General features: G+C 40.7%; 1 protein-coding gene across 1 annotated transcript in view; it reads left to right on the forward strand.

The window, feature by feature from the left end:
• myo3b (myosin IIIB) overlaps nucleotides 1-26,928 on the forward strand; it is a 57,954-nt gene that overhangs the window by 22,052 nt on the left and 8,974 nt on the right. The window contains exons 13-33 of the mRNA XM_008278695.1: nucleotides 263-367; nucleotides 608-691; nucleotides 798-1,000; nucleotides 1,073-1,171; nucleotides 1,252-1,366; nucleotides 1,446-1,572; nucleotides 2,114-2,324; nucleotides 3,125-3,272; nucleotides 4,501-4,654; nucleotides 4,806-4,894; nucleotides 5,696-5,825; nucleotides 12,334-12,413; nucleotides 13,197-13,217; nucleotides 14,428-14,505; nucleotides 16,122-16,327; nucleotides 19,104-19,215; nucleotides 19,432-19,594; nucleotides 20,018-20,098; nucleotides 21,534-21,630; nucleotides 23,044-23,095; nucleotides 23,992-24,115. Of these exons, the coding sequence (XP_008276917.1) occupies nucleotides 263-367; nucleotides 608-691; nucleotides 798-1,000; nucleotides 1,073-1,171; nucleotides 1,252-1,366; nucleotides 1,446-1,572; nucleotides 2,114-2,324; nucleotides 3,125-3,272; nucleotides 4,501-4,654; nucleotides 4,806-4,894; nucleotides 5,696-5,825; nucleotides 12,334-12,413; nucleotides 13,197-13,217; nucleotides 14,428-14,505; nucleotides 16,122-16,327; nucleotides 19,104-19,215; nucleotides 19,432-19,594; nucleotides 20,018-20,098; nucleotides 21,534-21,630; nucleotides 23,044-23,095; nucleotides 23,992-24,115 (2,479 nt within the window). The remainder of the gene's footprint in view (nucleotides 1-262; nucleotides 368-607; nucleotides 692-797; nucleotides 1,001-1,072; nucleotides 1,172-1,251; nucleotides 1,367-1,445; nucleotides 1,573-2,113; nucleotides 2,325-3,124; nucleotides 3,273-4,500; nucleotides 4,655-4,805; nucleotides 4,895-5,695; nucleotides 5,826-12,333; nucleotides 12,414-13,196; nucleotides 13,218-14,427; nucleotides 14,506-16,121; nucleotides 16,328-19,103; nucleotides 19,216-19,431; nucleotides 19,595-20,017; nucleotides 20,099-21,533; nucleotides 21,631-23,043; nucleotides 23,096-23,991; nucleotides 24,116-26,928) is intronic.

Genomic DNA, 26,928 nt, shown 5'->3' on the forward strand with positions numbered 1-26,928 from the left:
CCTTTTCAGCAGAAAAATAGTTTAGCCCTCTGTGTTCAACAGCAACTCTAATGAATAGTCAGCAGTTTTTGGCTTGTTTTTTCCTTCACTGGATACCAAATATTAGATATCACTAGACGGTAAATGTTGTTTTTTATAACAGAGAGAACACCAAAGCTTAATTCCATAAATTCAGGGTGAAATATGTCTAATTTCCCCCTTTCATACCTAGACTTTTTTTTTGTAAAAACCTTTTAACCTGTGTATTTCTTTCTCCTTATAGTTCTCCAAGCTGTACCACGGCGTGAAGAGAGCCGACAACCCTCCACACATCTTTGCTACTGCAGATGCAGCCTACCAAGGCATGGTGACATTCTGCAAAGACCAGGTATTCTACAAGTAAATACCTGCCTTGTAACAGTAAAACCTATAAACTGGTCATGAAAATTAGAGAAAGTTATTTGAGACAATATATGTTTTTAAGATGTTGGGGTGTTCTTGATATGTTTGAATACATTTAGCTTTTTTCCTGGAGAGGTCGAATGAACGTTTGGACTTTTTTGTGGAAAATTGCATGTAATATATTAGCCATATTTCTTGCCTAATGTTTTGTCTCCTTGTGTTTCAGTGTATCATCATCAGTGGGGAGAGCGGTGCAGGGAAAACAGAAAGCGCTCATTTGATTGTTCAGCATCTTACCTTTTTGGGAAAGGTAGCATTGGGCTCATTTTCTCTTTGCTGAATCTATTAATACTAGTGCAGTCTATGTCATGAACTCTGTACTAGGGTTTATCAAAGAACTATGTTGTTGCTTTCAGGCAAACAATCGGAGCCTCCGTGAGAAGATCTTGCAGGTCAACCCTCTTGTCGAGGCCTTTGGAAACGCCTGCACAGCCATCAATGACAACTCCAGTCGCTTCGGCAAGTACCTGGAGATGAAGTTTACGCCGACTGGAGCCGTCATTGGGGCCAAAATATCAGAGTACCTGCTGGAGAAATCAAGGGTCATCAAGCAGGCTGCGTAAGTGACCCTCTCACTTGGTCTTGCTGAAGTCGCATCTTCGTCATTGTACTGACTCTTGTTTTCCTTCAGGGGGGAGAAAAACTTCCACATATTTTATTACATATATGCTGGCCTTTACCACCAAGACAAGCTTAAGGCTTACAGGCTGCCGGACGGAACCCCTCCCAGGTTTGTGCCGTTTCGCACTGACCTGTTCATATTTCTCCCTTCCCATCATGGAAACTGACGATTATATTGTGGGTCTGCAGGTACATTGACAGTGAAAATTACAAAGTGATGCAAGACATTGTCTCAGGAAAACTGTATAAGGAGCAGTTTGATGCAATTCAGGAGTGCTTCCGAAATATCGGCTTTACAGAGGAGGTACCAAACACTGACATCAGATATTTGGTCAAATGTCCCTTAAGTGCCATAATAATTTTATTTTTCATTTCGTTTTCAGGAGGTCAACTCTGTTTACAGAATTCTTTCAGCCATTCTGAACACTGGCAATATTGAATTTGCTGCCATCACGTCCCAACATCAGACTGATAAGAGTGAAGTGCCTAACTCAGAGGCCTTAGAGAGCGGTGAGATACAATATATTAGGTGATGTGTGTTTTAGTCAAAGAAACAAGTGGGTTTAACTGTCTCCTGACAACCTAGACACTTTGTTATGTGATTTAGTTGATATTTAAAAATAGTGTATTATTTAATGCTTTAATTTTCATTGTCTAGATGAAGGATTTGTATAACCTGAGTTGTGTTTTGAGAAGGGAGCTTTTTTGTGACATGTTTTGCCTGTATGTATATTATGAGATGCAAGAGAGACATTCCCAAATGCGTGTTGTGTTATGTTGTTAAACTGTTTGTTTTCTTTTATGACAAAAGTTGCATATTGGATATCTTTTGCATACATTACACCAAAGTCAATTGTACGTTGTTACCAAGGTAAGAGGTTGGAAAAAATCGGATAATTTTCCCAAACACACAAAACCCCTTTTCACTTGCATGAAAAGGTACAGAAGCAAAAACAGCTCCAGAGAGAGGATGTTGGGCTTATTTTTATGCTAATGATGAGGCGAGGTCTTGATTATCAAACTGATTGACTCCCTTTGCTTTTTTTCTCAGCTGCATCTCTGCTCTGCATCGGCCCCGAGGAGCTCCAGGAGGCACTGACCTCTCAGTGTGTGGTCACAAGGGGCGAAACCATCATCCGCACCAACACGGTGGACAAAGCCGTGGATGTTCGAGACGCCATGTCCAAGGCCTTGTACGGACGCCTCTTCAGCTGGATAGTCAACCGCATCAACTCACTGCTGCAGCCTGACATGAATATCTGGTGAGCGCATGCCAGTGATGAACATCTGTGTGGACGTCCACTGTTTCTCTCTCTTCTTCGTCTGTCTTGGGTGATCACAGAGAGTTTCTGCAAAGCTCCGATGACCTTTATGGAAGTCTGTGGAGGTAGATGCAAACATGCAGAGGAGAATATCAATGGGGAAGCACGAGACAAGCAAAAGGAGAGCAAAAAAAGTTATAATAAATTTTTGATACTGAGTTGCGTGCAGAGAAAATAATGTTCAGATGATTAAAAAGACTTCAGAGAGACTGCAAAGAGGCTTTTCATTGATCCAAAAGAATTCCTTCATAAATATGAGCGTTGACTGTCAAGGAGTCGTCTCTCAGAGATGCACAGAAGCCAGAGTTCCTGTCTGCATTCCAGTCATCTTTGCCGTTTCCTTATTGCCATTAATAACCCGGTAGCACAGGCTAAAGGTGACCTCTACATACAGTGGGTAATGACTGATCATGAAAGTAGTAGCTCCAAGCTCTGAATATAAAATTCAGGATGTTAAGTCTTCATGCTGTGTTGTAGAAGCATGTATTGTTTGTGCAGATATTGAAAATGACTTGAGGTTAAATCAATAGAGACTGAAATAAAACAACTTAAGAAGCTCAGATTTTTTGAAAGCTGATGTTTATGATTTCTCATCAGACTAGGCTGTCCAGGCCAGACTCCGTATTTGGGTTGAACTTGGATTATCATTAAAGTTTTATCAATTAATATCGCTGCTGGGAATTTGCTTGTTCCATTACATAGAAGAATAAGTTTGTTTGTCCCCCTTTTCTCCTTTGAAGTGCCGCAGAGAGCTGCATGAATGTGGGAATCCTGGACATCTTTGGATTTGAAAACTTCAAGAAGAACTCGTTTGAACAATTGTGCATCAACATTGCAAATGAGCAGATCCAGTTTTATTTCAACCAGCACATATTTGCCCTCGAACAGGTGAGTTATTCATAGGAGAAGGTTATTAATAATCTGCGCTAATGCATTTTTGCGTAAGATACTGCCGTAATGTGTTTATGATAAAAGCATCCACCAAATAACACAGCATTTGTTGCGATAAACAGATTCCCTTTAAAACACTGTTATGGAAATCTGTCATTTTAATATTATTTGTGTGTTTACACATCCATCAGGGCAGAGATGTTCTCAACAGGATCACTTTGCTTGTAGTCGGGCTGTGATAAGTAAAGAATTGTTTATGCTGTTGTGCACCACCAAATGACTCTCTTAATTGATTTAATGAAGCTGTTTACCCTGAACTGTGAGAAGTCTTTATTTTCCTTGATGGAAATGAATAGACATTAATCAAGAACCATTTTGCCATAATGCCTTTTAGTTTGCATTAACTTTGCAACAGCCCTTTTAAGGGAATTAAAAGACAAGGCAGTGCAATTTTATTTATATGGCACATTTTATTACAAGTAATCTCAGCCCTCTTTACTTCAAACTGCATTCCTCATCACATACACAGAAAAATAGGCTAAAAAATACAAACTAGCTCATCTATTGAGGCCAGAATCCACTCAGCATAAGAACCGATAATGGCCTCTGTTCATTCATTTACATTTACATTTTTAGCTCTTTCCAGGACCAGAACTGTTGAAGATACATTTACCCTTTTCACATTAATTACTGCAGTGATCATTGAAAACAAGGCCTTAAGCTTGTGGAAAACTTTCTCCCCCGATGTGGGGCTGGTGCTCAGTGGAAAAGGGATTTTTATTTGGTGTGGATGTTTTCCGTCTTGCTGTACACAGAAACTGATTATTCTGAGTTAATGACTTAAACATGAGGGTGGTTTAGATCCATTGGTTCCACTTTATTAGTAAAATATATATTTAAAACAACTTTTTGATCTGAAATTAAATAGATGCAATAATATGATATGACTCTGGGTTATTTGCACATCGAAATAAATTATGAATAAGTAAGTGGCTCTATTTGTTATTTCGGAGCTGTTGTGTTTTATGCATTCAGTAAAAGACTATAATGCTGTAAACTTCAGCCATAGACACACACAGCCAGCTGCAAGTGTTTGGTTTTGTTGATTAGAAACTCTTTTTTCCCCCCTCACACATGCACAAATCATATTTAGCCCAGATTGTTTAATTGGGTCATTTAGAGAAACCATTAACAAGATTATTCTACATTCGCTGGTTCTAATTAGATGGAATACCAGAGTGAGGGAGTGGATGCGAGCCTGGTGGAGTACGAGGACAACAGGCCCATCCTGGACATGTTCCTGCAGAAGCCCATGGGTCTGCTGTCTCTGCTGGATGAAGAGAGCCGATTTCCTCAAGCCACTGACCAGACCCTAGTGGGTAAGACCAGAACTACACCTGAAACATGCTCTGACATCAAACATAAAGTCATGAAACTGAATTCTACAGTGACAAATGACTGTAGCAGCAGATCAAGCCAAGCATAAAACATCTTTTCATTTTTTTTTTCTTTTGTTTATCTTGTTTACAGATAAATTTGAGGACAACTTGCGCTGCAAATACTTTTGGATACCGAAACGTGTGGAGCTTTGTTTTGGAATTCAGCATTATGCTGGAAAGGTATCAGTAACTCCTGACATCTGTGATTTAAATGACTTATATTGTTTGTGGATGTGAAGAGAATATAGTTTAACAGTGTATTAACATTAGTTCAGGCTTTTAAAACACTTGTCACATGACATGGGTCACTGGGAAAAGGTTCAGTTTTAATTACACCTTACTGATTAATTACATTATTTGAAAAGCATCTACATAAGCCTAATTAGTTTCACATAGATACTGTGAACAAGTTCATTTTTAAATTTGATTTGACTCCTGAATATTCAAGATTCGACCAGGCAATAATTACTTGTCAGGGACAATATGATCATGTCGTGTTGTTCATATTAATGATTTCAAGAACATTTTAATTAAAAGCTCACAGGATTAGTTTTCACATGTGTGATCTAATTTTGCAGTACAAAGGCCTTTCTAACAGCACAGCAACAGACTTAACTTGTCATTTAAGAAAAAAAACAGATGTCACTGGTAATATTAACAATCACTCAATTCTGGGTTCCACTAAGCTCTGACAGTCTTACAGATATAGCCACACCATGAACTGGAGTTGAAGCAGCTAAATGGTATTCAGCCATGAGTATTTTCATTATGTTGCCTGTACTTTACCTGCTGGCACGTTGAAATGTGGAGAAATAATAAAAATAATATTAGTTTTATTCTTTGGATATCAGAAAATATTCATTAGGAAAAAAAACAATGATAATTTCATCCACATCAGCAAGCCCTAAATTGGAATAATGATAACTCAGAATGACTCCTTGAAATGTAAATAGACTGTTAATGCGTGTTTCTACTCGACAGGTAATGTACGATGTGAACGGATTTTTGGAGAAAAACAGAGACACTCTACCTGCAGACATCGTTGTGGTGTTGAGAACGTCAGAGAACAAACTTTTGCAGCAGCTGTTTTCCAGCCCCTTAACTAAAACAGGTATGACATGATACAGGCCTCCATAAAAAAATGCAGCAGTTCTGAAAATCTCAGCCTCTAACAGGGACGTTATTCCATCACTAACCACGATGGAAAAGGAAAGTTTCCTTTGAGACAAACTATTGTTAACAATTCCGGGACTGTATTACTCAGTGAATTGTGCTGCTTCCATAAATGTTCAGGTAAGTGGGTTTCTTAAAGACGCGGCTCGCAGCCATCTACTGGTCCCCCTTCATTTCAAGCCTCTGTGTGCCGTGCTCGGATAAATCTGCAGTCTCCATTATCTCTTGAGAGGCTCAGCTCTCTGCACGGCGCTCTGTTTTTATTTTCACTAAGCTGTCCCTCTTGGTTTCCCACTGCTGAATGCTATCTACAGATTGTGGGTGCAGTGGGATATTTTTATGATAAGGTTTCTAAATACCCAGGGGATGAAGAAACAGTATTTAGAGAACACAAAAGCAACTCTTCCCACCTCTTTTCTGTTGGTTAAATGAAGGTAGAGTAATGTGCTTGTCATTAGCCCTGGCTGAGGCCTCCTGGTCACTTGACTTAGCCGAAATGCTAATAGATGTCTTAAATTATCAGATTCCCACTTCCTACTTTATTTCAGCTAAGCCACATTATGTGCTTCTCTTCCTTTTTAGGGACCTGTAAATGCCTGCTTTCACTCCCAGTGGCATTAAAATGAGCTTCAATTCACAAAAGGCACCTTAGCTGAGACTCCTGTAGAAATCTGTGTGATGTGTCTGTAAACTTCAATTGCAGGTTGTGCACAAGGGAGCCTTCAGCCACTTCCTTTCTGCAATTAACGGCTTCAGAGGAGTACACTCTATAAAAACAAATTCAGTGAACACTTAATTTCGGTGCACAAAGGCACTGAATAGAAACGAAGATGTGCTATAATGTTTACTGCTGCTGACATAGTGTCAGTTCGGTCTAAAAGCTTCTTTGTTTCCTTTTGCTCAGCTGCGTTTTTGTGCGTCCTGCCATTCAGACCAGTGGATGAAGTTAATGTGATGATTTGTCAGAAACTAAACTGTTACTCTCTTGTTCCTTTTGAACCTTTTTGTACTAAAAGGCTTTAGAAGGCTCGCGGTTAGTTATATAGATTCTTTTACATGTTCATTTAGTGGTAGCATCTCTGCAATATGCTCACAGTCAACTCATTTCTTTGGAGTTGGAGGTCCAATTTTCTTACTGCAATTTGTGGAACTGCAGATCATCTTATTAGATAAAAGCTATGAAACGCTCCACTCTGGCTTATCGTTCTGGAAAAGATGGAGCACTGTTTAAAGTGAGATACAGTATAGCATAAGAAAATTATAAATCTATTCTTCAGGGTAAAATTTGTGGGGGGATTTAATTTGCATTTTACTTCACATTATAGATTCACTGTTATCTGTGAAATTACCATTATCTGGTGGGATCTGATGGAAATCTGTTTTACACCAGGGTGGCTTCACACTCGTTTCCTCACAGTGTCACCACTAGGGGACACCCTCGTAGACCTGCAGCTTTGGTGGAAGTAAAATAATGGATCTGGGATGTCAAACTACACACACACACACACACACACACACACACAGACACACACACATGCACTGGCTGTTAATGTTTCTGCTGGCCCACATATCAAACTGCAGTGACACAGAAAAAAAATCATCTAACCCAGTTAATGTTCCTTGACTTAATATTTTGTTTAAAGAGTAAACCAAGCACATAACACACATTGTTGTATTTTGGATTTTTTTTTTCTTCCCACAACCCAGAATGTGATGGTCTGAGTATCGATGCAGTTCATGTTTGGAGAGCAGTAGGGAAGTAGGAAGGCCTCGGAAAGTAAAAAGCTCCCAGGCGGTGAATAGCAAGGCCACTTGAGCCCTGCAGAATGTGGGTCCTTGAGGCTTGGACATGTGGTGGTGTTTTGTCAGAGGAAATGGGATGTATTTGCATGGACAAATTCCTCAGAGCCAGGGCCTTTCCCAGATCAGGGGGATCACAGTGTTTGAATTGGCTGGGCTCAGTAGGGCCTACCAGGGCCTGGGCAGCCTGCGGTCACAGTGTGTTGTCTGTGTGTGTGTCTGTGCGTGTGTCTGTGCGTTTATGTGTGTGTGTGTAGCCTCAGGGCTGCCTGGCCCTGCTGATTGTAGCATAGCACATCTGCACATGCACCAAATCTAGACTGCAAGTTCTTTGTCAGAGCACAGAGAAAATGTAGTGATGTGCCTCTCTACAAAAGTTAAAGTTCACAGATACATATCTTGTAATTTTCTTGTTTCATTCAAAATGCATCATAAATCTTTTAGGGTTTTAAACACTTGCCATAGTATGTTGAAAAATAACTGGTGTGAGCGAGACCTGCACCAATATAATTTGCTGCCATTTTGAATTATTAGTAAGCAAGCCAGCGTTTGAAAAATTCTTGTGATTAAACTTATGCAGTGGTATAATGTATGTATATAAAGTCAGATTTACTGTTGCATGTATGTATGGAGGGAAAGAGATTTACACCTCACGCATACTATTTTACATTTTACCACCACCGCTTTGGAAAAAACGTTATCGGGTTTAAAAATCCTCCCTGAGATTGTAGGTATTAATATATTTTAGCTGTTGTGACAATCAGTGTTTTCTTGGTAGAGCCATAAACACAGGCAGCCATGGTATTAATCTGTGTATTTGACAGTGGTGCAGAATAGCAAAGCACATTAACCTAAGCACTTCCACTTTGCTTGTATATTTTCATTTTATGTGTACTTCTATTTCATAACATTTTAGAGGGATGCACTATACTTAGATTTGTCTGACACTTGTCTTTTTAACTAGCTGTTTTGCAGTTTAAGGTCTTAATAGTACACATAGGGTTTTTTAAAATAGTTTTTAAGATATGCACCACCTAACAAACCACAATCCCAGGTATCACATTTGTAAGCAAAAATATTTCTGGCATGTAGAGTTTTGTTAATTTTTTACAGCCACAATCGTGTCAGTTAATGAAATACGTTCATGCCATAATAATACTCATCAGTGAAATTAAGGTTAATAAGTTCAAGACCATCATGTGTGTCCAACAGTTGACATATTGATTTACATCCTCACATGAAGCCACCGTTGCAGTTCTCCCATCCTCTGCATCTCCCTCCGTCCGTCTCCCTTCATGTGAGGAGATCCTCCTGTGTAGAAGTGACAGGCTTCTCCCAGCGCTGTGACACATTTGGCTCTTTGTTCTCTCCCAGTCGAAGCCTTTTTCATCCCAGTGGGCAGATGCCACAGTCTTTCACTAGACTTCCACACACTCTGGCTACCAGGAGAGACACTCACCAAGTCATACTTTTGTTCAATTTCTCCCCTAATCGTGGTATTGGAGAATGTTTTGAGTCAGCAGTGGGATTTTTGACGGCGCCGCACATCAATAGCAGGAAGCCGGTTCTCCTAAGTCACATGGTACAACATCCTTTGATAAATGCAACACTGTGTTGTGTCACTAAAAGCCAATTACACCATGCTTTTTATGATTGATCTGCTTTGACAGTAGTGGATGGCATTTAAATCAACAGCCCCCGGAGCCATCTCTAGGCATAAACGGTGGTGGTTATGGAGGGTGGGGAGGGTAGCGGGGGTTATGGGTGCTTTAATCTAATTTGCTTGGTTGCTGAGTTGAGTTTCTAGATCACATGTTTTCAAAAAGAGAGCGGGAGAGCGGCGGAGATATCCAGCAAGCCTCTGCTCACTCAGCTCGGGAAGGCTGCTCTCTCTTACAACTTTGATTGTCCCCCGTGTCGACAGCTCGATCCACAGCTTCTGAAGTACAAGGCGCACACTGGCACTCATAAAAGCGTGTAGGGAGGTGTCATATTGAACGCGGGATTGCTTTTTAATCCCAAGCACATTGACTATTCTTGTCAATAGAACCCCAATACAACTGCCAGCTTGAGCTTTTTTTTTCCTACAGGATTCTTGCTGGGCTTAATTTTCAAAGTGAACGCACAGATGCCAGGGAAGGTTTTTTTTTTTCTTTCCCCCTTCCCTCTTTCTGCCCCCCTCCCCACACACCGCTCTGCCTCTCTCTGTGTTTGTCCTGGAAGTCCATGCCAAGAGCAACATGCGTGAAGCAGAAACGATCAGTGGGGAGCTTCTCCACCTGTTTCTCAAGACTGAATGCCCTGATGGGAAATATTCCCCTCACCTGCTCTGCTCTTTTAATTGTTAACCTTTTATATTAAAACTTCCTTTCTCCATTTTATTTTTATCATTTGAGAGCACTGACTAAAATAAGAGCTGTCTCCAGCTGTAACTAAAAACACATGTGGCCTTTTCTTTGACTGAATCCACTGTCAAAGAACAAATCTTCCTTTTTCTTGTTCATCTCCGTGTTTGAATAATTACTATCCACATCATTAGACACGTTTCCTACTCTGTCTAAATTAGACGGTCTTCTTTTAGGCCGGACATCACAGGTGTTCCCTTGGTTTCATGTCTCAGGAGGCAGAAATCTTTGAGGATACTGACTATTAACCCGTGCTCTAATCATGTAGTCAGGAGGGGATATGAAACCCGCCAGAAGAATGAATTAATACGACCCGCCAAGGAATACACGAAGAAAGCAGCGAGTGTCCATTTGCAAGGCTTAGGTACAACTGTCATAGTTTCTCTCATCGTGGCGCAGCCCCTTCATCTCCTCTTGATGGTGTCATGGAAGTGAGAGGCGTGAAAGCACAGTGACACTCCACGAGCCCGTTCCACTCGCAGCCGCTAATTCATCATGACAAATGTGCTCAGATGATCTGGCCCAGCAGCACTAATGGGGAGAGGAGAGAGCGCACTTCATTTGCACAAGACCCACTCCAATTAATCCATCCAGCTTTACTCTGGGCTAATTGGAGCAGGGCCCTCCCTGCCTGTGTGCTGGTAATATACCCGACACAGTTTAACAGCCCCTGTTCTCAAAGATCATACTTTTTTTGTGTATTTTTTTTTGTGTAGATTGTGCCGAAGGGCCGCTTGAGGTTGTAAAATCTGTTCCCGGTATCCCAAACACAAGGCCTTCTCACAAACATGTGTTCATAATGAGCAATTAACTGCTTACATTTCCATCTTATCATATTTTACACTTTCCTTTCTTCTATTTTTAGCCTCCAATTCTGAACCTGTGGTTACTTTTCTAAGCACATTTTCAAAAAAAATAAAAGTGCATATTTTATTATGACAGAGTGTCTAGAATTTAGTTTGTGTGCCAAATGTAAAAAAAAAAATAAAAAATGTGTTGATAGCTGAATAAATGAGTAGATAAATAAATAAAAATTAGCAGATAACTGTCAAATGCTAAAAGCAGCATCACTGCTAGCTTAAAAGAGTCTTTTGAAGTGCTCTCACATCATATGTTTTGGGTTGTTTTGACTACAGCAGCATGTGTGTGTACATATTTGCGTGTGTGAGCGCGTGTGCACGTCCGTGTCTGTGTTTTTGTCCCATGAGACACCACATTGCTGTTGCTCACTGAGAAACCTTTGGCACAAATAGGACATTCTTTGTCTAAAGTTAGAAGTGGTCTGGCTGTTAATTAATCCATCATAAATTGATTTTGATCTCTCCAGTGTTTGATTGAAGGCACTAATGCACATTTGATAGTGAAAAGTCCTCTTGAGAAAAGCAGTCGCTGATCCAGTGTTTAAGTTTCTGGCTCGCTGTCAGACACTGTCCTTAGCAGCTGAAGTGAGTCTTGAAATTTTATTGCAGACGTTGACTGCATATTTGCATTTTAGAAGTTCGTCTGTGTGCGGTAGAAAATCTAGAACAATTGTTGGCCTGTCACTTCAGCTTTATCTTAAAAAACTTACAAAGGTTTTCCTCCTTGCCATACACGGCTGCTTGGGTAATGCTGCCTCCTGTGTCTGCAGACGTATTTTTCTAAAGGTGTGTGTGGCACATCTGTGCAGCTATTGTTTATTCATGGAGTAAACCCTTTGAAATGTGTTAAGATACTTCCCACTCATTATAAAAATCCTGCCACCCATGGATTAGGACTTTGATGTCACCAATCCTGCTTCAAAGGCTTCTTTCACTGCTATTAATCACAGTTTAGCCTCTGAAGATATAGCCAGAGAAAACATTTGGACATCTTGTGCAGAAACTTTGAAATGTTCAGACTGTCTTGCATATGCTATGTTCATATCCTTTCCGCTGTGTGTGGGGCTGTTGGACTGCTGTGCACGCAGCTGCACTCTTGAGTCCATGGGATTCAGCTCAGATTTAGGTTCCTTCTGAACCGTCTTTTACGCTGTGTTGCTGTATGAACACTAACATTGTAGTGCAATGTTCACTTTGCTTTCCTTTTTTTCTTGAATGTGGAAAAACAGTCTTCAATACAACTTAGTGTTTAATCGTTCACTTTCAGTAATAATTTTGCATACTACATTGCATAAGGCAGCGCAAACCTTCTCTAAGCCTTCAATAATTCCTGACATTTGAGCGTCTAAATGGCGTTTGGCTTTGGTTTTGCATTCAACAGGAAATCTGGCGACATCCAGGGCTCGGGTCACTGCTGCCTCCAGATCTCTGCCACCGCAGCTCGGTTCAGGACGCACCAAGGTGAGGCCTACGCTCCTGTAGCACAAATCATCACATGCGAGACCATAATGTTTTTTATTTGTTGCTCACAGGCATTGCACCATAAGAAACCCAGTAAAAACCTGTGCTGTGAAGCATAGCCACATTAATTGACTACCCTGTTATGTTTGCTGTCTTGCTTGTGGTGATGCAGCATCGCCATCTGGCATTTGGTGTCTACAACATAAAAGTAGTTTGTCAGACTTACTGACTATTGTTGTTTTGTTGTTCACGGGTAGTAAAGCGTTATAAATGTAAGATTTACTTTTGTAGATTCTCCAAAATCAGCTCAAATGACAGCATCAACATGCGGCTACGATTGTTTTATTAGCGTAATATTTGACAATAATTCTTTATGTAAAATTTATCTATTCACGCAGAGTATTGTGGATTAATTATGCTGCTACTGAGGTTCTTGCTGAATTTGTTGGTGTGTTTTATGGTGTTATACATAACTTCAATTTGTTTTAAGTTGCCAAAAAGGTTTCTGAATAGCAGTGACTCTCTGCTTTCTTTCTTCTGAACACTTCAGCTGTTTTATTTCAGTGTCTATTTACTTAAAATGTAGTGAAGTCATAATGTCAGAAAATATTCATCTACTGTAGAAAATCTTGTTACTTGGCCTGTGTTTTAGAAATATGAAATCACAGTATGATTGACAGTAGAAACCCTTTAAAAGTGTGTTTCAGTTTCTGTACTTCTTGTCTGTCCACTTTTCTCTTCCTTTATTTCCATGTTATTCGCCGACATGTGCTGTACTCAAAGTCCCCCAAATACCTATTGAAGGTAAGACTTCTATTAAAAACAATAAAACTTTCTGAATCTAAATGTGCCAATCCTAAATCACAGACCAGCTCCAAATTTCAAGCGGTGTTTGGGAAAAAGTGTAATTTACTGAAATCAACTGAACGCTAGTGTAATCCAAAATTAGAACTTCAAACTGTGTTTCGCTAACTTTGAGTCGTGTGCAGCTTCACTCTTCTAACATCAATCACAGCCTGGCTTTGGAAAATGTAAATCATCTCTTTTGAAGTATTTTTTCACACAGCCACAATCCCGCGTCATTAATGTAAACAAATACGCCGTGATGTCTCCTTTAGATTATATAATTAGGTTAATGTGAGGCACAAACACAGGCCAACACTTGGAGGAAGATTACGGTGGAAACACAGCTCTACTTTGATGAACTTCCACGAAGAACCTACTCAGTTATTCTCGAACAAGAAAGGACATCTTAATAACAGCTCGGTGTGACTGGTGTTAATATGTATGCCGTCATGTTCTCAATCAGAGTTTGAGAAAAGTTGACAGAGACTGACACTTAAAAAAAAGTTAGCAGTGCAGCCAGATTAAAGAGTTGTGGCAGTTGTTAGAATAGTGGAAGTGGGTTTCAGATAACCGTTTGTACTTCTGTATGATCTGCTTTCAGAATAGCAAAGAGTCGGAGCGTCTGATTCCTCTGTTCATGTAACTCGAGCAACGTTTGACATACCTTTCTTTCTCTGTGCAAGGATGAAGTATTAAGATATGCACTTTGCTACATAGACTTACCATAAAATATCTATTGCATCATTAATTTTGATGAAGCCATGAACTGCGAAGGCCATTAGAAAGCTTATATTGTGTCCTCATTAATCCGTCGTCATCGGGATGGCTGTCTGCTTGGTGACGGCTAGTCTCATTACTCAGAATGCTCTGCAATTTTCCCATGCCCCACAGCAGTGCAGAATTATTCTCTAGATTGTTAGGTTTAAGTGTTTATGGGGCTATGTTATACAGACGGCACAGTTAGTACAGCTGTGTATTCCCAACTGGCCCATTTAGGGGAAGGAGACCTGCTGTAATAATACCTTTATCTCTACAGAGCCCACTGAGGACGTCATGTTGCAAATAAACAGCATCTCATTTCAATCTGCTGCATTTTGCGGTGATGTTCACGGCCTGTGCCTGGCCTGTTTATTGATGCGGTGTGTTCACTGTAAATGTCTGTGTTCAGGTGGACACCATGGAAATGATGCGTCACCCAGAAGAAACCACCAACATGAGGAGACAGACTGTGGCCTCCTATTTCCGTGTAGGTGTTTCCATTTTTGCACTAATAGCTATCGCACCACAAGCAAAGAAATTAAAGTTGTGTTGACACAAACAAACTGTCTCTAGTTTTTTAGAAATAACTGCTGGAGTCTTTTGCTAATTAGAATAGTTAAACTCTGCCAATATATTATAATGAATCTAGTCCTTTCTGGTATGCAGACCCTTATGTTTGTAGTTTATACAAATTTGATTAAATTCACTGCATCAGTAAAACCTAACAAGATTTTATTTTAATTTAATAAAAGAAAAAGAAAATCCATTTAAAATACAAAATTAATTTGGAAAATTATAGATTAACCGTAGCCTGTCTGAAAGCAGCTGAAACCCACAATGTTGCACAACCAATGGCAACAACAGAAATCAAATTTACCATATAGAATATCCCTCTAGGAATTAGTTTATAGTTAACAGATCACCACGCACAAGCAACGATTTGTGTGAAGTGTTGTTAGGACTACTTCCTCTGAGTTTATTAAATACTTGCAGCATTAGGCAGCAGCATGATCCATATGAGCGCCTTCAAAGACAGAGAGCCGCTCGCGTGTGCACATGGAACAACAGCAGTAACTTCAGTAATTAGGCATGATTATAAATTATCCCCAACAGAGAGACAGGTTGAGTCCATAACTTTCAGGTTTACTGTTTTATCTAAAATAGACCAAGCTGTTAGTTATTTGGACAGTTTAATAAGCTGCCATTAGATTTGATTTAGTCCTCTGTTCATTATTGCATTATTATGCACTATGCATCACTGAGTGTTCTGTCCAATGTCGTCTGAATGATAAATGCTGCGTCTGTACCACCGCTCTCTCTGTCACTGTTGTGAGTATGTCTGAATGAAGTCGTAAGAAACATTAACCAAAAATGTCTGAATAACAGAACGCCGTCAAGTTTAACGGACTGATGAAGTTATCAGTGTTATGTATTCCATGTCCACAAATGGCTTCAAACTTAAGATGTTTAAGGAAGTGAAGAGTTTCTCACCGCCCTCTTACTTTTTGTGACTAGATGGTAAACATAGTGAAGCATCTCACTGATAAAGAGACAGGGTTGTTTTGGTGGAAAGCAAGATGGAGTTAAGCGAAGGGTAAATATGGGTCAAATGAATACCGGCCGAATGCTGATGTTGTTCTGGGTGTTTGCTAGTAAGTGACTGTTTGCTAACAAGTCCGCCACATCTTTTTAAGATGAAAAAATGTAGTGTTTACAGATCGCTGTGCTGCTCTAAACCGGGTAAACATCAGTGAATGCAGCTGTAATCTGTTTTGTTTTTAAGAATTAGCACAACTGGTATGTCAAAATCGCACACAAAAAAAAATGCACAGTTCTATTGAAGTTATATTTCCATCCTCAGGTAATTCTGTTATTAGTTAGTCTGTTGTAAGGATTCTGTTGGGGCTAATTAATACTGTCAATTACTGTTCAGCTTGTTCTCTGATAGACAGCCTGAATAAGTTGGATGCTCTTTGAAGTACAAACTCTAATATCTGAATTTACACCATCAGACTTTTAACACTATGATTCATATAATAGCTGCTTTGTGTTCTTGCCTTGCCTCTACCCACTGTTTGTTGTTGCCTTATTGTGTTGCTGCAGTACTCCCTGATGGACTTGCTGTCTAAGATGGTGGTGGGCCAGCCACACTTTGTGCGCTGCATCAAACCCAACGATGACAGGCAGGCACTGCGCTTCTGCAAGGAGAGGGTGATGGTGCAGCTGCGTTACACGGGGATCCTGGAGACCGTGAACATCCGCCGGCAAGGCTACTCCCACCGCATCCTGTTTGAAGACTTCGTCAACAGGTAAGAGTGGTGTCGAGGCAGGCAGCACTTCCACTCTGCAGCACGCATGCTGAGTGCCGACACAACCCCAGAGATAGTGCAGAACAAGTGAGCCGTGCTCTGCATCGCACAAAAACACGGGTTCTTTAATTAGGTAGGGGTGCAAGTTGAGCAGAGCAAGAGGCTGACTAATTGGCAGTCATTAGTGATAGTGCAAGACTAAATCCTACAGCTCTTTTAACTGGGTGGATACTCCAGTCTGGAAAATATGGATAAAATTCAAACAGGGAGGAACTGTGATTATAAGGGGTGATGCATTTTAATAGATTTCCTTTTACTATTCATAAAGAGTTTGTTCTTACACTCAGTGACCTGGAAAAGCTTAAATGTAGTCTCCTTGTCCCATTGGTATTACATTAGAACACAATTAAAGCGAGTTTCATCATTAGTGGGACTTTACATAAGGGTGTTGTTTTTGTTTTTAAAAATATGGGACAGGATCCGATAGCTGTTACCAAGACTACACCCTCCTATTCAAAGTTACAACCCCTGATTTCAAAGTATATATACCTAAACATCCTCAGTCATTTAAAGGAAAAGACACATATTTAGTCGAGTCAGTGGGAAAATGCCAGAAAACTTAATGTTTGATCAGTGTTCCTTTGAAAAATATTCCAGCCACCTCTAATGTGGAGACTTTAAGATGATATAAAATTTAATTAACTTGGGCTTCTGGCCTGTAGGAAAAAAACTTTGAGATGGCTGGTTAGTCTCACTGCTTAAGGGAAGCTTTAAGAATGTGTGCTTAATTCTGGTGAACTAAAACTTTGAATGGCCACATGGTGTTTCCTTGCATGTCCTACTTTTGCTCCCAGTATTAAAGAGTGATTACTAGAAGATCATACATGACCCGACATGATTTTCCTGTTGCCTCTGTGCATGAAATGTGACTGTGTGAACAGGAGAGTGCGTTACTACATTTTAACCTTGCTATTGAATCCATATCATCCTACCTGAGCCAGGCAGAAGTCGTACAGACAGACCCGAATGGCTAAACTGCACCTTTAGTGAAAACTGATTTAAATTTGTGCTCTCATATCAAAGGCTCGTCTGATGTTGCAGTGCTTTGTATTTACCATCAAAGAAATAACAGGTATCAACAGGAATTAGAATGAAAGGCTGTAGACTAAGGCGGGGAGGGGAGTTCAAAGAAGTTTTTCTTCTTGTTGTTGTTCTTCTTTTTGACCAACGCCAGAACACGAGAGATGAACCAGTATTTTTGGAGCCTTGATGTCCCTGAGCAAACAGTTAGAGCCACTCTGTCCTATGCTGGTATTTTGTAAACTATAACAAGAGGATCAGTGGATGGATCCAGACAATGTGAGCAATAAACAGCAGTGGAGCTGATGCACACTGATAGGCCTGAGCTGATGGGCATCTTCTGAGGCCACTGAAATAAGAGACGACGATCCATTCAAAAGAACTCCAACAATGGGCCTCTGTTGAAGGGCCTCATGTCTCAGTCAGACTCATTTTTATGAGCAGCTGATTTCTGAACTCATGAAGGCTCATAACAATGCTTCTAGTAGTTGTGCGCAGTAAGGTGTTAATAGTTACAGTCCATTCTCTTAAACAGGGTTCAGTAAATTACTTAGTTATGAGCTACATCTTTGTAATCACATAATCCACCAAAACAGAGGACTATAAACAGAGTATGTCCAGGTTATTAGTGGTTTATTCACTCATCAAGTCTTGAACACAAAATTAGTTGAAGGTTTTGTAAACAAACTTTACACTTGAGCATATCAGACCAAAACAAATAGGTGCATCAGCCACACCTTCTCCCTCCCTTCACTTCCCATTTACAACCAGAAAGATTGTGCACACAAAAGCCAACGAAACAAAACGAAACGAAACAAAACAAAACAAAACAAAACAAAACAAAACAAAACAAAACAAAACAAAACAAAACAAAACAAAACAAAAAATCCAACCACACCCTTCAGCCCATGCTAACATTGTAAAATACATTTAAATAACAAGAAGTTGTCAACTCAAGCAATGTTATCTTCACTTCAGCTGTCTCTTCTTTGCTCCACTCTGGTCAGTGTGTGTGTGTGTGTCAGTGGACAAACAGCAGACCGGAGAGAAAGTAGAGATGAACAGCAGTAGAGACACTCCACTGAGCTGAAATAAAACAAACGCACATAAACTAGTTAAATTACTGAACTTACAGTTCTGTTTAGGTGGTCAGTCTTAGTGTCTTTATTAACAGGGCAGGCCAACAATTTCAAAGTGAGGGACTCAAATGCACTAAAGCGTATGAGCGACTAAACTGGTTTCCAAAACATAGAACAGTGAAGCTCAGATTGCAGCACACACAGAAAGTGTAACTTAATTCTCTGCTAAGGATGCCTCTGTATCTTTGCTTTGCTAATTGTTGTTTGAGTTGAGAATATCCATACTCGTGTTCAGTGGAGCAAATGCATCCATTTCAGTCAAATGCTAATTTGTTCACGAAGTCGGAGTCTTTTTGTTGATTTTTTAATCTGTCGTATTTTCCATTGCAGCTATGTTTTAAAACTGTTTTGCAAGATTTCTTACTAGAGTACTTTTTAAATGTTCATATGTTTTTTTTTACTGTTTTTTAGCACAAATTGAAAATGTGCCATAAAGTCTTAATCATAAAATAAAGTAAAATGAAAAAAGTCCTGATTGCTCCACATCAGCTCCACACCAACTCTGTTCTAAATTTGTTCATATTATTTCTTTTTTTCCTGTTTGTCTCCTCTCACAGATATTACTATCTTGCATTTCGGGCTCACCAGATGCCTGAAACCAGCAAAGAGAACGCTACTGCCATACTAGAGCGGGCCAAACTGAAAGACTGGGTGCTGGGGAAGACAAAGGTAGCGTGATTATCGCACCAAAAAAGTCAAATGATTTAGAAATCTGTTTTTGTCAAACACATAGAGCTATGTATAATTTCTTATGTGATCAAAACTTTTCATTAAACGGAAAAAGAGAGTATGTAGCAGATGGAAGCACAGCGTGAGGTACATAAGTGTAACATGGACAAAAAGCCATATTTGGGATGTTATCACCAGAACTAATTGTCCCATCAGGTTTTTTTGAAATACTACCATGTGGAGCAGCTGAACCTGCTGTTGCGGGAGGTGATAGCTCGGGTGGTGGTGATGCAAGCTTACACCAAAGGCTGGCTGGGGGCCCGACGGTACCGAAAAGAGAAAGAAAAGAGAAGCCACGGAGCCATCATCATTCAGTCAGGTACACTGGTATTAATTGAACCGTAAACAAGGAAAGGCATTATTCAAACTTAAGTTTTAAAAAAATATGTTAATGAGAGGAGGAGTTCTGATGTATTCTTTTGTTGCATAATGATGAAACAGGTGCATATTTGGTGTGAATCTGACTACTGGTTTCTTAATGACCTCTAGTCTATTATGTGCCTGTGAGTCTTCATAAAAGAGATGAGTTTGATAACCACAGCTTGACCTATGAGGGTTAAGAGCAATGCTTCAGAGCAGACAATAAGACCTCAGTGAGTTCAAAGGGATCCATCCCTCTGCCACCTGGTTTAGCAGTGTTTTGAAGTGGGATCTTGTGTAGTATGTGCCGTCTATTTTGTTTCACAGAGGTAGGTCAGCAATCTCGCGCACACACACACAGTGTCTCTTTCTCGTTTTCTAGCCTGGAGGGGCTATGTTGCTCGGCAGAACCTCAAGCAAATAAAAAAGGAGCGAGACGAGGCTGCCGTCCGCATACAGTCAGGTAAAAAAAAAAAAAAAGGTTTTTTTCTTCTGAAGTTCATCATATATTCAAGTGCGACAACCCAGAATTTCTCATGTGGTCCCATGTCCAGTGAAGATTCGCGCCACTTTTTTCACACATTTTAAAAGGAAAGGGGACAAAGGCGTGAAAACCTTGCATCTTTGTGAAACACCTTTTTGATCTCCATGAGTGGCCTACGAAATAGTAATAATTAATTAATAATGCATACAGAAAAGCTTTTGAAAGTTTGGGCAGCATTTGGTCCCCATGTTTCAGAAGAACAGTGCATACTGAGATCCTTTTTTCCTTTCATCTCTTTCCCAGTAAAGGCAAGACAGGGGCTTATCCCTTCTGTTTCCTCACGACTTCCTCTCTCAAATTCCTGGCCTATTACACAGCTCTCACATACCAGAAACAAGATGCCTTTTTATACTGTCAACCTTTTCATCTGAAATGTAAATTAATTCTTACTCAGTGTGCCTTGACGAAGATCAAAGTGGGCACATTAACCTTCCCGGCCCCACCCCCCCTCCTTGGAGCCTCTCACTGGAGGACAAGGGAGGGTGCCAAAAGGGGCAGGAGAGAGGAGGGCAGGGGGAGGAGATTTGGCATTGTTTCCCCTGGCTCTCCTAAGGGCTGCCCTCATCTGGCACATGGAGCATCTCAGTCGCCTGCACACCTTGTGTAAATGTCCTCCATTAAACCCTTGTAAATTCAGCTGCAGCATGGGTAAACATGGTTTCGTTGTGAGGAAAGCCTCTCTGTCGCCGCTGTCTTTCTTTTTAGAGAAGTGTGTTTGTGTGTGGCCGCCGGGGTTCACGGGGGGAGAACCTGAACCTGACATAAGTGGGGCCTCAGCCCCCCGGCGGAGCACTCCAGCACATTCACATTGTGTGTTCTCTGCAGCTTATAGCCTTTGAGGTGGGCTGCATTTGCATTCTGAAAATAAACAGATGCCTTTCAAATGTATGAGCCTGGTGGCTTCTCAGATCTCAGCGGGGCCTGGGGGACATGCTCACCATCGATCAGATTAGACCATGCAAAATAGAACCATTGCTCAACAATGTACTTGAGCTTTCTTTTCCTGTGCATATAATTTTACCAGAAAAACACAAAGCCCGTTGACGGAGTAAGTCAGCAGGCTCCATTTACCATCCATCTGAGCCCAGTATGTCTCAATAATCACACAATGTTTTCCCACTGCTACACTGCAGTCCTTACGCATGCTAAACACTTCCTCCAAGCAAGTGCAGTGTTTTTAATACAAAACTGCAGAGAGCTTTGGATGAATTGTCGTAACTTGTGTTAATTGGTTTTAATTATATTTAATAGTTGCCTCAGTGGACAACGTGCATGTTGTTTGGATGGATGACAGCAGGAGGAAAACGGTTTTCTGACCATGTGAGAGCATGTCTGACATTCATATCCTGTGCAGCTTACAGAGGCCATCGGGTGCGTCGGGACCAAGAACCCCAGAGGCACAGATGTCACCCCGAGGCTGGAGGAAAGACCACCAAGGAGGAGCATACGGGGTGAGTTTTGGCATCCGTTGTCCTTCAGGGTCTGTGCTTATTGATGACATGTTTTCCTGCACTTAAGTTGTTCGTGTCATTTAATTTCTTTGTTTCATGTTGTACAGAAAGTAGTCATCAAATGTGGCTGGAAATAAGACCACTGTTAAAAACGGCGTATTGAGTAAGAGGTCTCACATACCTGTCATTCATCTTTAGCCCTGCTGGATAGGCTACTTTTATCCTATAATGTACTGCTGTTTCACCCTGGGGAGAAAGCTCCTCCCTGTGCACCACCTCTTTCAGTTTTATAAATGTAATAAATAACTTTCCACCAAGATAGCACACTTGTCTGACCACAAATGGGGTTGGGCGCTGCACTGGTCTCCAGATGTACGAGCGGAGGACTTTGTGTTTATTCAGCATATGGGCAGGCCAGTCATTAAGAAACTATGTGCTAAGCAGGAGAGCAGCCACTGACTGAACAGCAGCACATGAGGTGTCGATGGCAGCTTGTTAGCTCTGTGCTCAGCCTCTCTCTGCAGCTCAAATCACAAATATCACTTATTACAAGTGTACTAAACACACTAAAATACATTTTAATGTTTTTGAATGATTTTGGATGATGTGGTTTTCAAAGTAGCTTCTAAAAAGAAAGCAAGAAAATTACTGTAACAGAAAATACTTGTGTGCAGAACTGCATTGCATATCAGTGCACTTCTTAAACCATTTCACACAAACAAGCAATCTCGTTTAAATCTTTGGTGACTTTTGGTCAACGTTGTGCATTTCTCTCCAGGCTCCCAACTCCAAAATACCAGATTTACACATCTGAAAATGGTATGCTTGTTGTATACTCAAACTGAGCCGAGCCTCATTGGGGATTTTTCTCTCCATGTTTACAATCATATTCCTTGGTGAGAAAAACTTCAAACCTCCACTTAACAATTCTGTTTAATCAGTGATGGAATCTCTCCATATATATTTATTTTGACATGATCTGGCCCATTTTCCTCCTGTAAGATCTATGTTCTCACCTACATGCTGTTCTTTTCCCTTTTGATATCCCTCCTCTCTGCCACGCATGAATTCTGTGTTTGCATCCAAACAGCAGAGCCTCCAGTTGCATCACCAATTCCAAACTGGATGAGATTTTGTTTTTCTATACTCGCAGCATGACTGCGACTGGCATCCAGCATTGTGTGTGCAGATGTTGTCTCTCTCATGTTTGTTTTTTAAATAATGCACCATGAGTGATCATACACAGAAACATACAGTTGTCTTGCACAAATTGCATAATTGTGAAACAAAAAGAGAAATACAAATCATAGTCAGCTCTGGATTGCTTTGCATTAAGCAGATACATCATTTTTTGTTTTGTGATTAGCATTTTTATGTTTATTTTAAATAAAAAAATGCTTCTCTCTTTGACAGGTACATTCCAAATAGTAAAGAGGCACAGACAGATCACATACATAAAGGAAATGTAAGTAACAGAATATCAATGAGCATTTTTTTTTCTGCCTTCCTTTAGCTGTGTATGTAAAATGCTGCTCCTCTACAAAGCAGCTTTAACCCAGATTATTCTTTGGGAATTTTTTGAGTCCTTGAGACAAAAGAGTTCTCTTGCTCCAACCTCCATCTCAGCGGAGAAGACAGGGTGGTACAGGAACGAGAGAATCAAAAGGCTGGAAATTCACGGCTGAGAATAAATGCTCGCTCTTCCCTGAGGTGATTTGTCTTTGCGCTCCTCTTTCTACAGATGTTAGACCCCTTTTTTAGTAAAGACCTGAGGTTCTTTGGTAGCACTTTGATATCCTGCTCGGATTCAATATGTGAAATAGAAGAGCCACTCCGTGACTTGGAGCACATCACAGTCTTTGAAGTCTGATCCAATTTTTGCTGCTCACCATTTGATGTTGAAAGGATGAAATGAGGAAAATGTACAGTTTTTGCCAGTAACTCTGCTGAGCATATGTAAGATTAAAAAAGCAAAATCCTTTGGAGGATGTACTTAGAAATGTTAAGCAGATTAATACTTTCCTATAGCTCTTTTATTCAAAGATAAAATTAAATATGAGAGGAAGTCTGTATGTGCTGTTTTTTACCCTCACAATTAAGTCAGTGTGGTGCTGTTTGCTAGGAGGTAGGGCTAGTAAAGGGGGATATGCAATTGCATTAGCATTTGATTAACATTGCAAAGCACATTAATGGGTTTGAGTTATATGAGTGCCAAATTGTAAATTGTAAATAAATGAATACAACATCTACATGACTAAATTGAAAAAAACACATTACAGAGCTTGCTTTAACTTGTATCTATTCATCCAGTGCTTTCATTGACATTGCTCTTCTGGGTGTGTTTACGCCTCCTCTTTCAAGGTTGGCCCTGACAGCCGAGACAGACAAGTGAAAGACATCAAGAGAGACAAAGGCAGAGCAGAAGACAGTGTAACGAAGCCTTGCAGGGAGACAGCTAGACTGCGAGACATGCAGTGTAAACAAGGTAAGCCCAAGCACAGAGCTGGCGGGTGCAGGTAATTACACAAAGAGACAGCAGAAATCCTGCTTTAATGGATAAAGTGCCATTTTTAATACGAGACCCCTTTCAACCTTTCATCCCAGCCAATCCTCTGCTGCCATTCTTTGTTGACAGCAAAAGAGAGAGGCATTATGGGCGATCATTTCTGCGGTATTTTAATAACCCAGGTCAGCTCATCATAAACGTCTCATGGCAAGTGGGGGGGCTTTCAAAGTGGCATGAGCACTTCAAAGCTTTCATTCTCCCGCATGGCGGGCCCTTCACTAAGGATCTCATCAGTGACTCTAATAGACCTGCACAGTAACAGTGACAAGAAAATACACAAACCCTGATTTGTTGAACATATGTTTGGTTTGCTTTTTGCCCCAGGCGATGAATTACATTAATTCCTGCTGCCTGGAAGGCTGAGTGGGTGGCTGTGCAGGGGGCCTCCGATTATGGCCGTCACCCAGCCCACCACTGGGGTAGACTTGGTAATGGGGCCCGGCCCTTCATTAATGTTATTAGAGGGGTATGAGGTAAGAGACGGAGGTGGAATAGTGTTTAGCGGTGCGGCTGAGAGATTACGGGGATTAGACATGATAATGTAACACAGACAGGGCTCTCCAGCAGGCCCGGGATTAGTGTCAGCACGCCACAGCAGGTCTGGGTTAGATAGCGGCTAATTCGGTAATGCTGCATACAGGTGACCCCCGCTCCCAGGCGTCACGGCTGCTGAAGGCAGGCAGTGTTTGATGAATTTATAATGTCAGAGTGATCATGGAGAGAAGCATTGCAGTGAATGCCATTATGAGGGCGTTTTTGCTCAAAAATGTGTTTTGTCCTGCATCACTGGAGCCTCCCGTCTGTCGACACAGTTCTGAAGTTTTGAAACGCCAACTGAATGTCTTCCCTGTTTTTGTTTTCTTCTCAGTTCAAAACCTATCGTGAGAATGTAAGATGTTTCATTTGACGTACAAAAGTCACAGTTCTTTGTACTTAGAATACCCTTCTACTGAAATATACAACATCTGAATGATTTTCATAGTACATAAAAAAACAAAGCTTTCCAACCATGACATGTAGCACAGTGCTCCTCTTTCAACCATGCCACATAAAGTACTCAATCCCCACAGCTTTGACTTGTACTATAGATAAATAATGTTTATCTACTTCAGCCTCTCTTCATACGTATATGTAGCCTTTTGTTCACTTCAATAATGAGTTGCTTTCTTCTTGAGTCAGAAGAACTCAGAAACATGGCAATGTGAAAGTAGGAAAAACGATCACATTTATAATCAACAATTTCCCTGAGGTACCCTACCAAAGGGATCCATAAAGTTATATCTCTAATCTAACCAAATGGTGAAAAAAGTCCCAAGAATAAACCGAATTTGATGTTTCTAACTTGTATTTATTATTCTGTGATCACAATTTGAAAATATCTTCATCCTGAAGTATTTTCATTTTCAAATTAAAGAAAATTTTAATCTGTCATCAAAACAAATTGACTTGTTTTTGGAAAGTTTTCTAGAATTGTGTCTCTTTGTGAACAAGAAAGATGAAAGCAGGATGCTGCTCAGGGATGAAAAAAGGAAACCAGATTTCAGAAAATACTTGAAACAACACTTGTTTGAATAGCAGACCTTGAGGATTAAAGACTTTAAAGAATCATGTCACAAACAGGTACATTGTGAGGAGGAGATTTTTTGCAGTGTTTTTGTGACCCTTCAAATTTGTCTTGGGGATCCCTTAAAAGGGACCCGATCCCCACATTAGGAACTTCTAACCTAATGTAACCTAAAACCTATTTTAGTGACATTGGCATCAAACACTATTAGACTAGGTTTTGTTATCAGTAAACTAAAAAGTCTCTTCACCAACTAGATTTGCCTTGGGCACATGAAAAACATTTCATATCTTACTCATATTTAAATTTCCTGACAAAAAAATAGACTTCCTTAGATGTTTTGTGTGGTGAGCACACAGATTTTCAGGTATTCATCGTCGCCCTATTTCCTGCCTCGTTTATGTTCCAAGGTCTGCTTGTGGCACCGACGTCTTTCAGGAAACCCCATTTGAATATGTTGAGGGAGGCCACGGTGGTTCAGGCACCCAGGGCACACTTTGATCCCTGCAGATCTGAGGGTCTTTTTTTTTCATCCCGAGGTTGAGCGAGTCATGGAAGCCTTGCCCTGCCAGATGTTTGGAGACCAGGCTCCTTCCTGTGTCTCATCCTGCTGTCGCCTCTGGTGATCGCGTCGGTTCTCTTGGGCTGGAGCTCGACCTGGAGTGTTTCAGGACACCAGTGGAGAAAACAGAAAATTAGCCATGGAAATCGAATTACTCCACCCCTCCAGACACACGCACACTCTCTGCACCCCGCTCCCATTAATGCCAAAACAGCAGGGCGTGACCTGGAACCTCTCAATGTGTTTGATGGACGTCGGCTCTTTTCTACATGATTTAACAAAGCCTTGTGTTCAAGTGACATGCTTTGCCCAGTTTTTTTTTCATGTATTAAACAAAACAGACCAGTTACAGAGACAACTGAAATAGATCTGTTTCACTGTGTGTCTGACACCAGACGAGGTGACGGTTCTCACTCTTTAGGCAAATACCCACAATGCTGCATTTTATGGTAGGAAGAGAGCATTAAAGCACTTTGTACTCCAGGCGCTCACAGTTGTCTGCTGCACCAACCTTTGATTTCCCGTGTTTTGTCAGTGAAAAAGTTATACGTGCACAGCGTAGTCATGTAAGCTGCGCAGTCAAGAGGATGTCACCTCTCGTCACCT

The sequence above is a fragment of the Stegastes partitus genome, unplaced genomic scaffold, assembly GCF_000690725.1.
Source record: "Stegastes partitus isolate 25-593 unplaced genomic scaffold, Stegastes_partitus-1.0.2 Scaffold130, whole genome shotgun sequence".
NCBI lineage: Eukaryota > Metazoa > Chordata > Actinopteri > Pomacentridae > Stegastes > Stegastes partitus.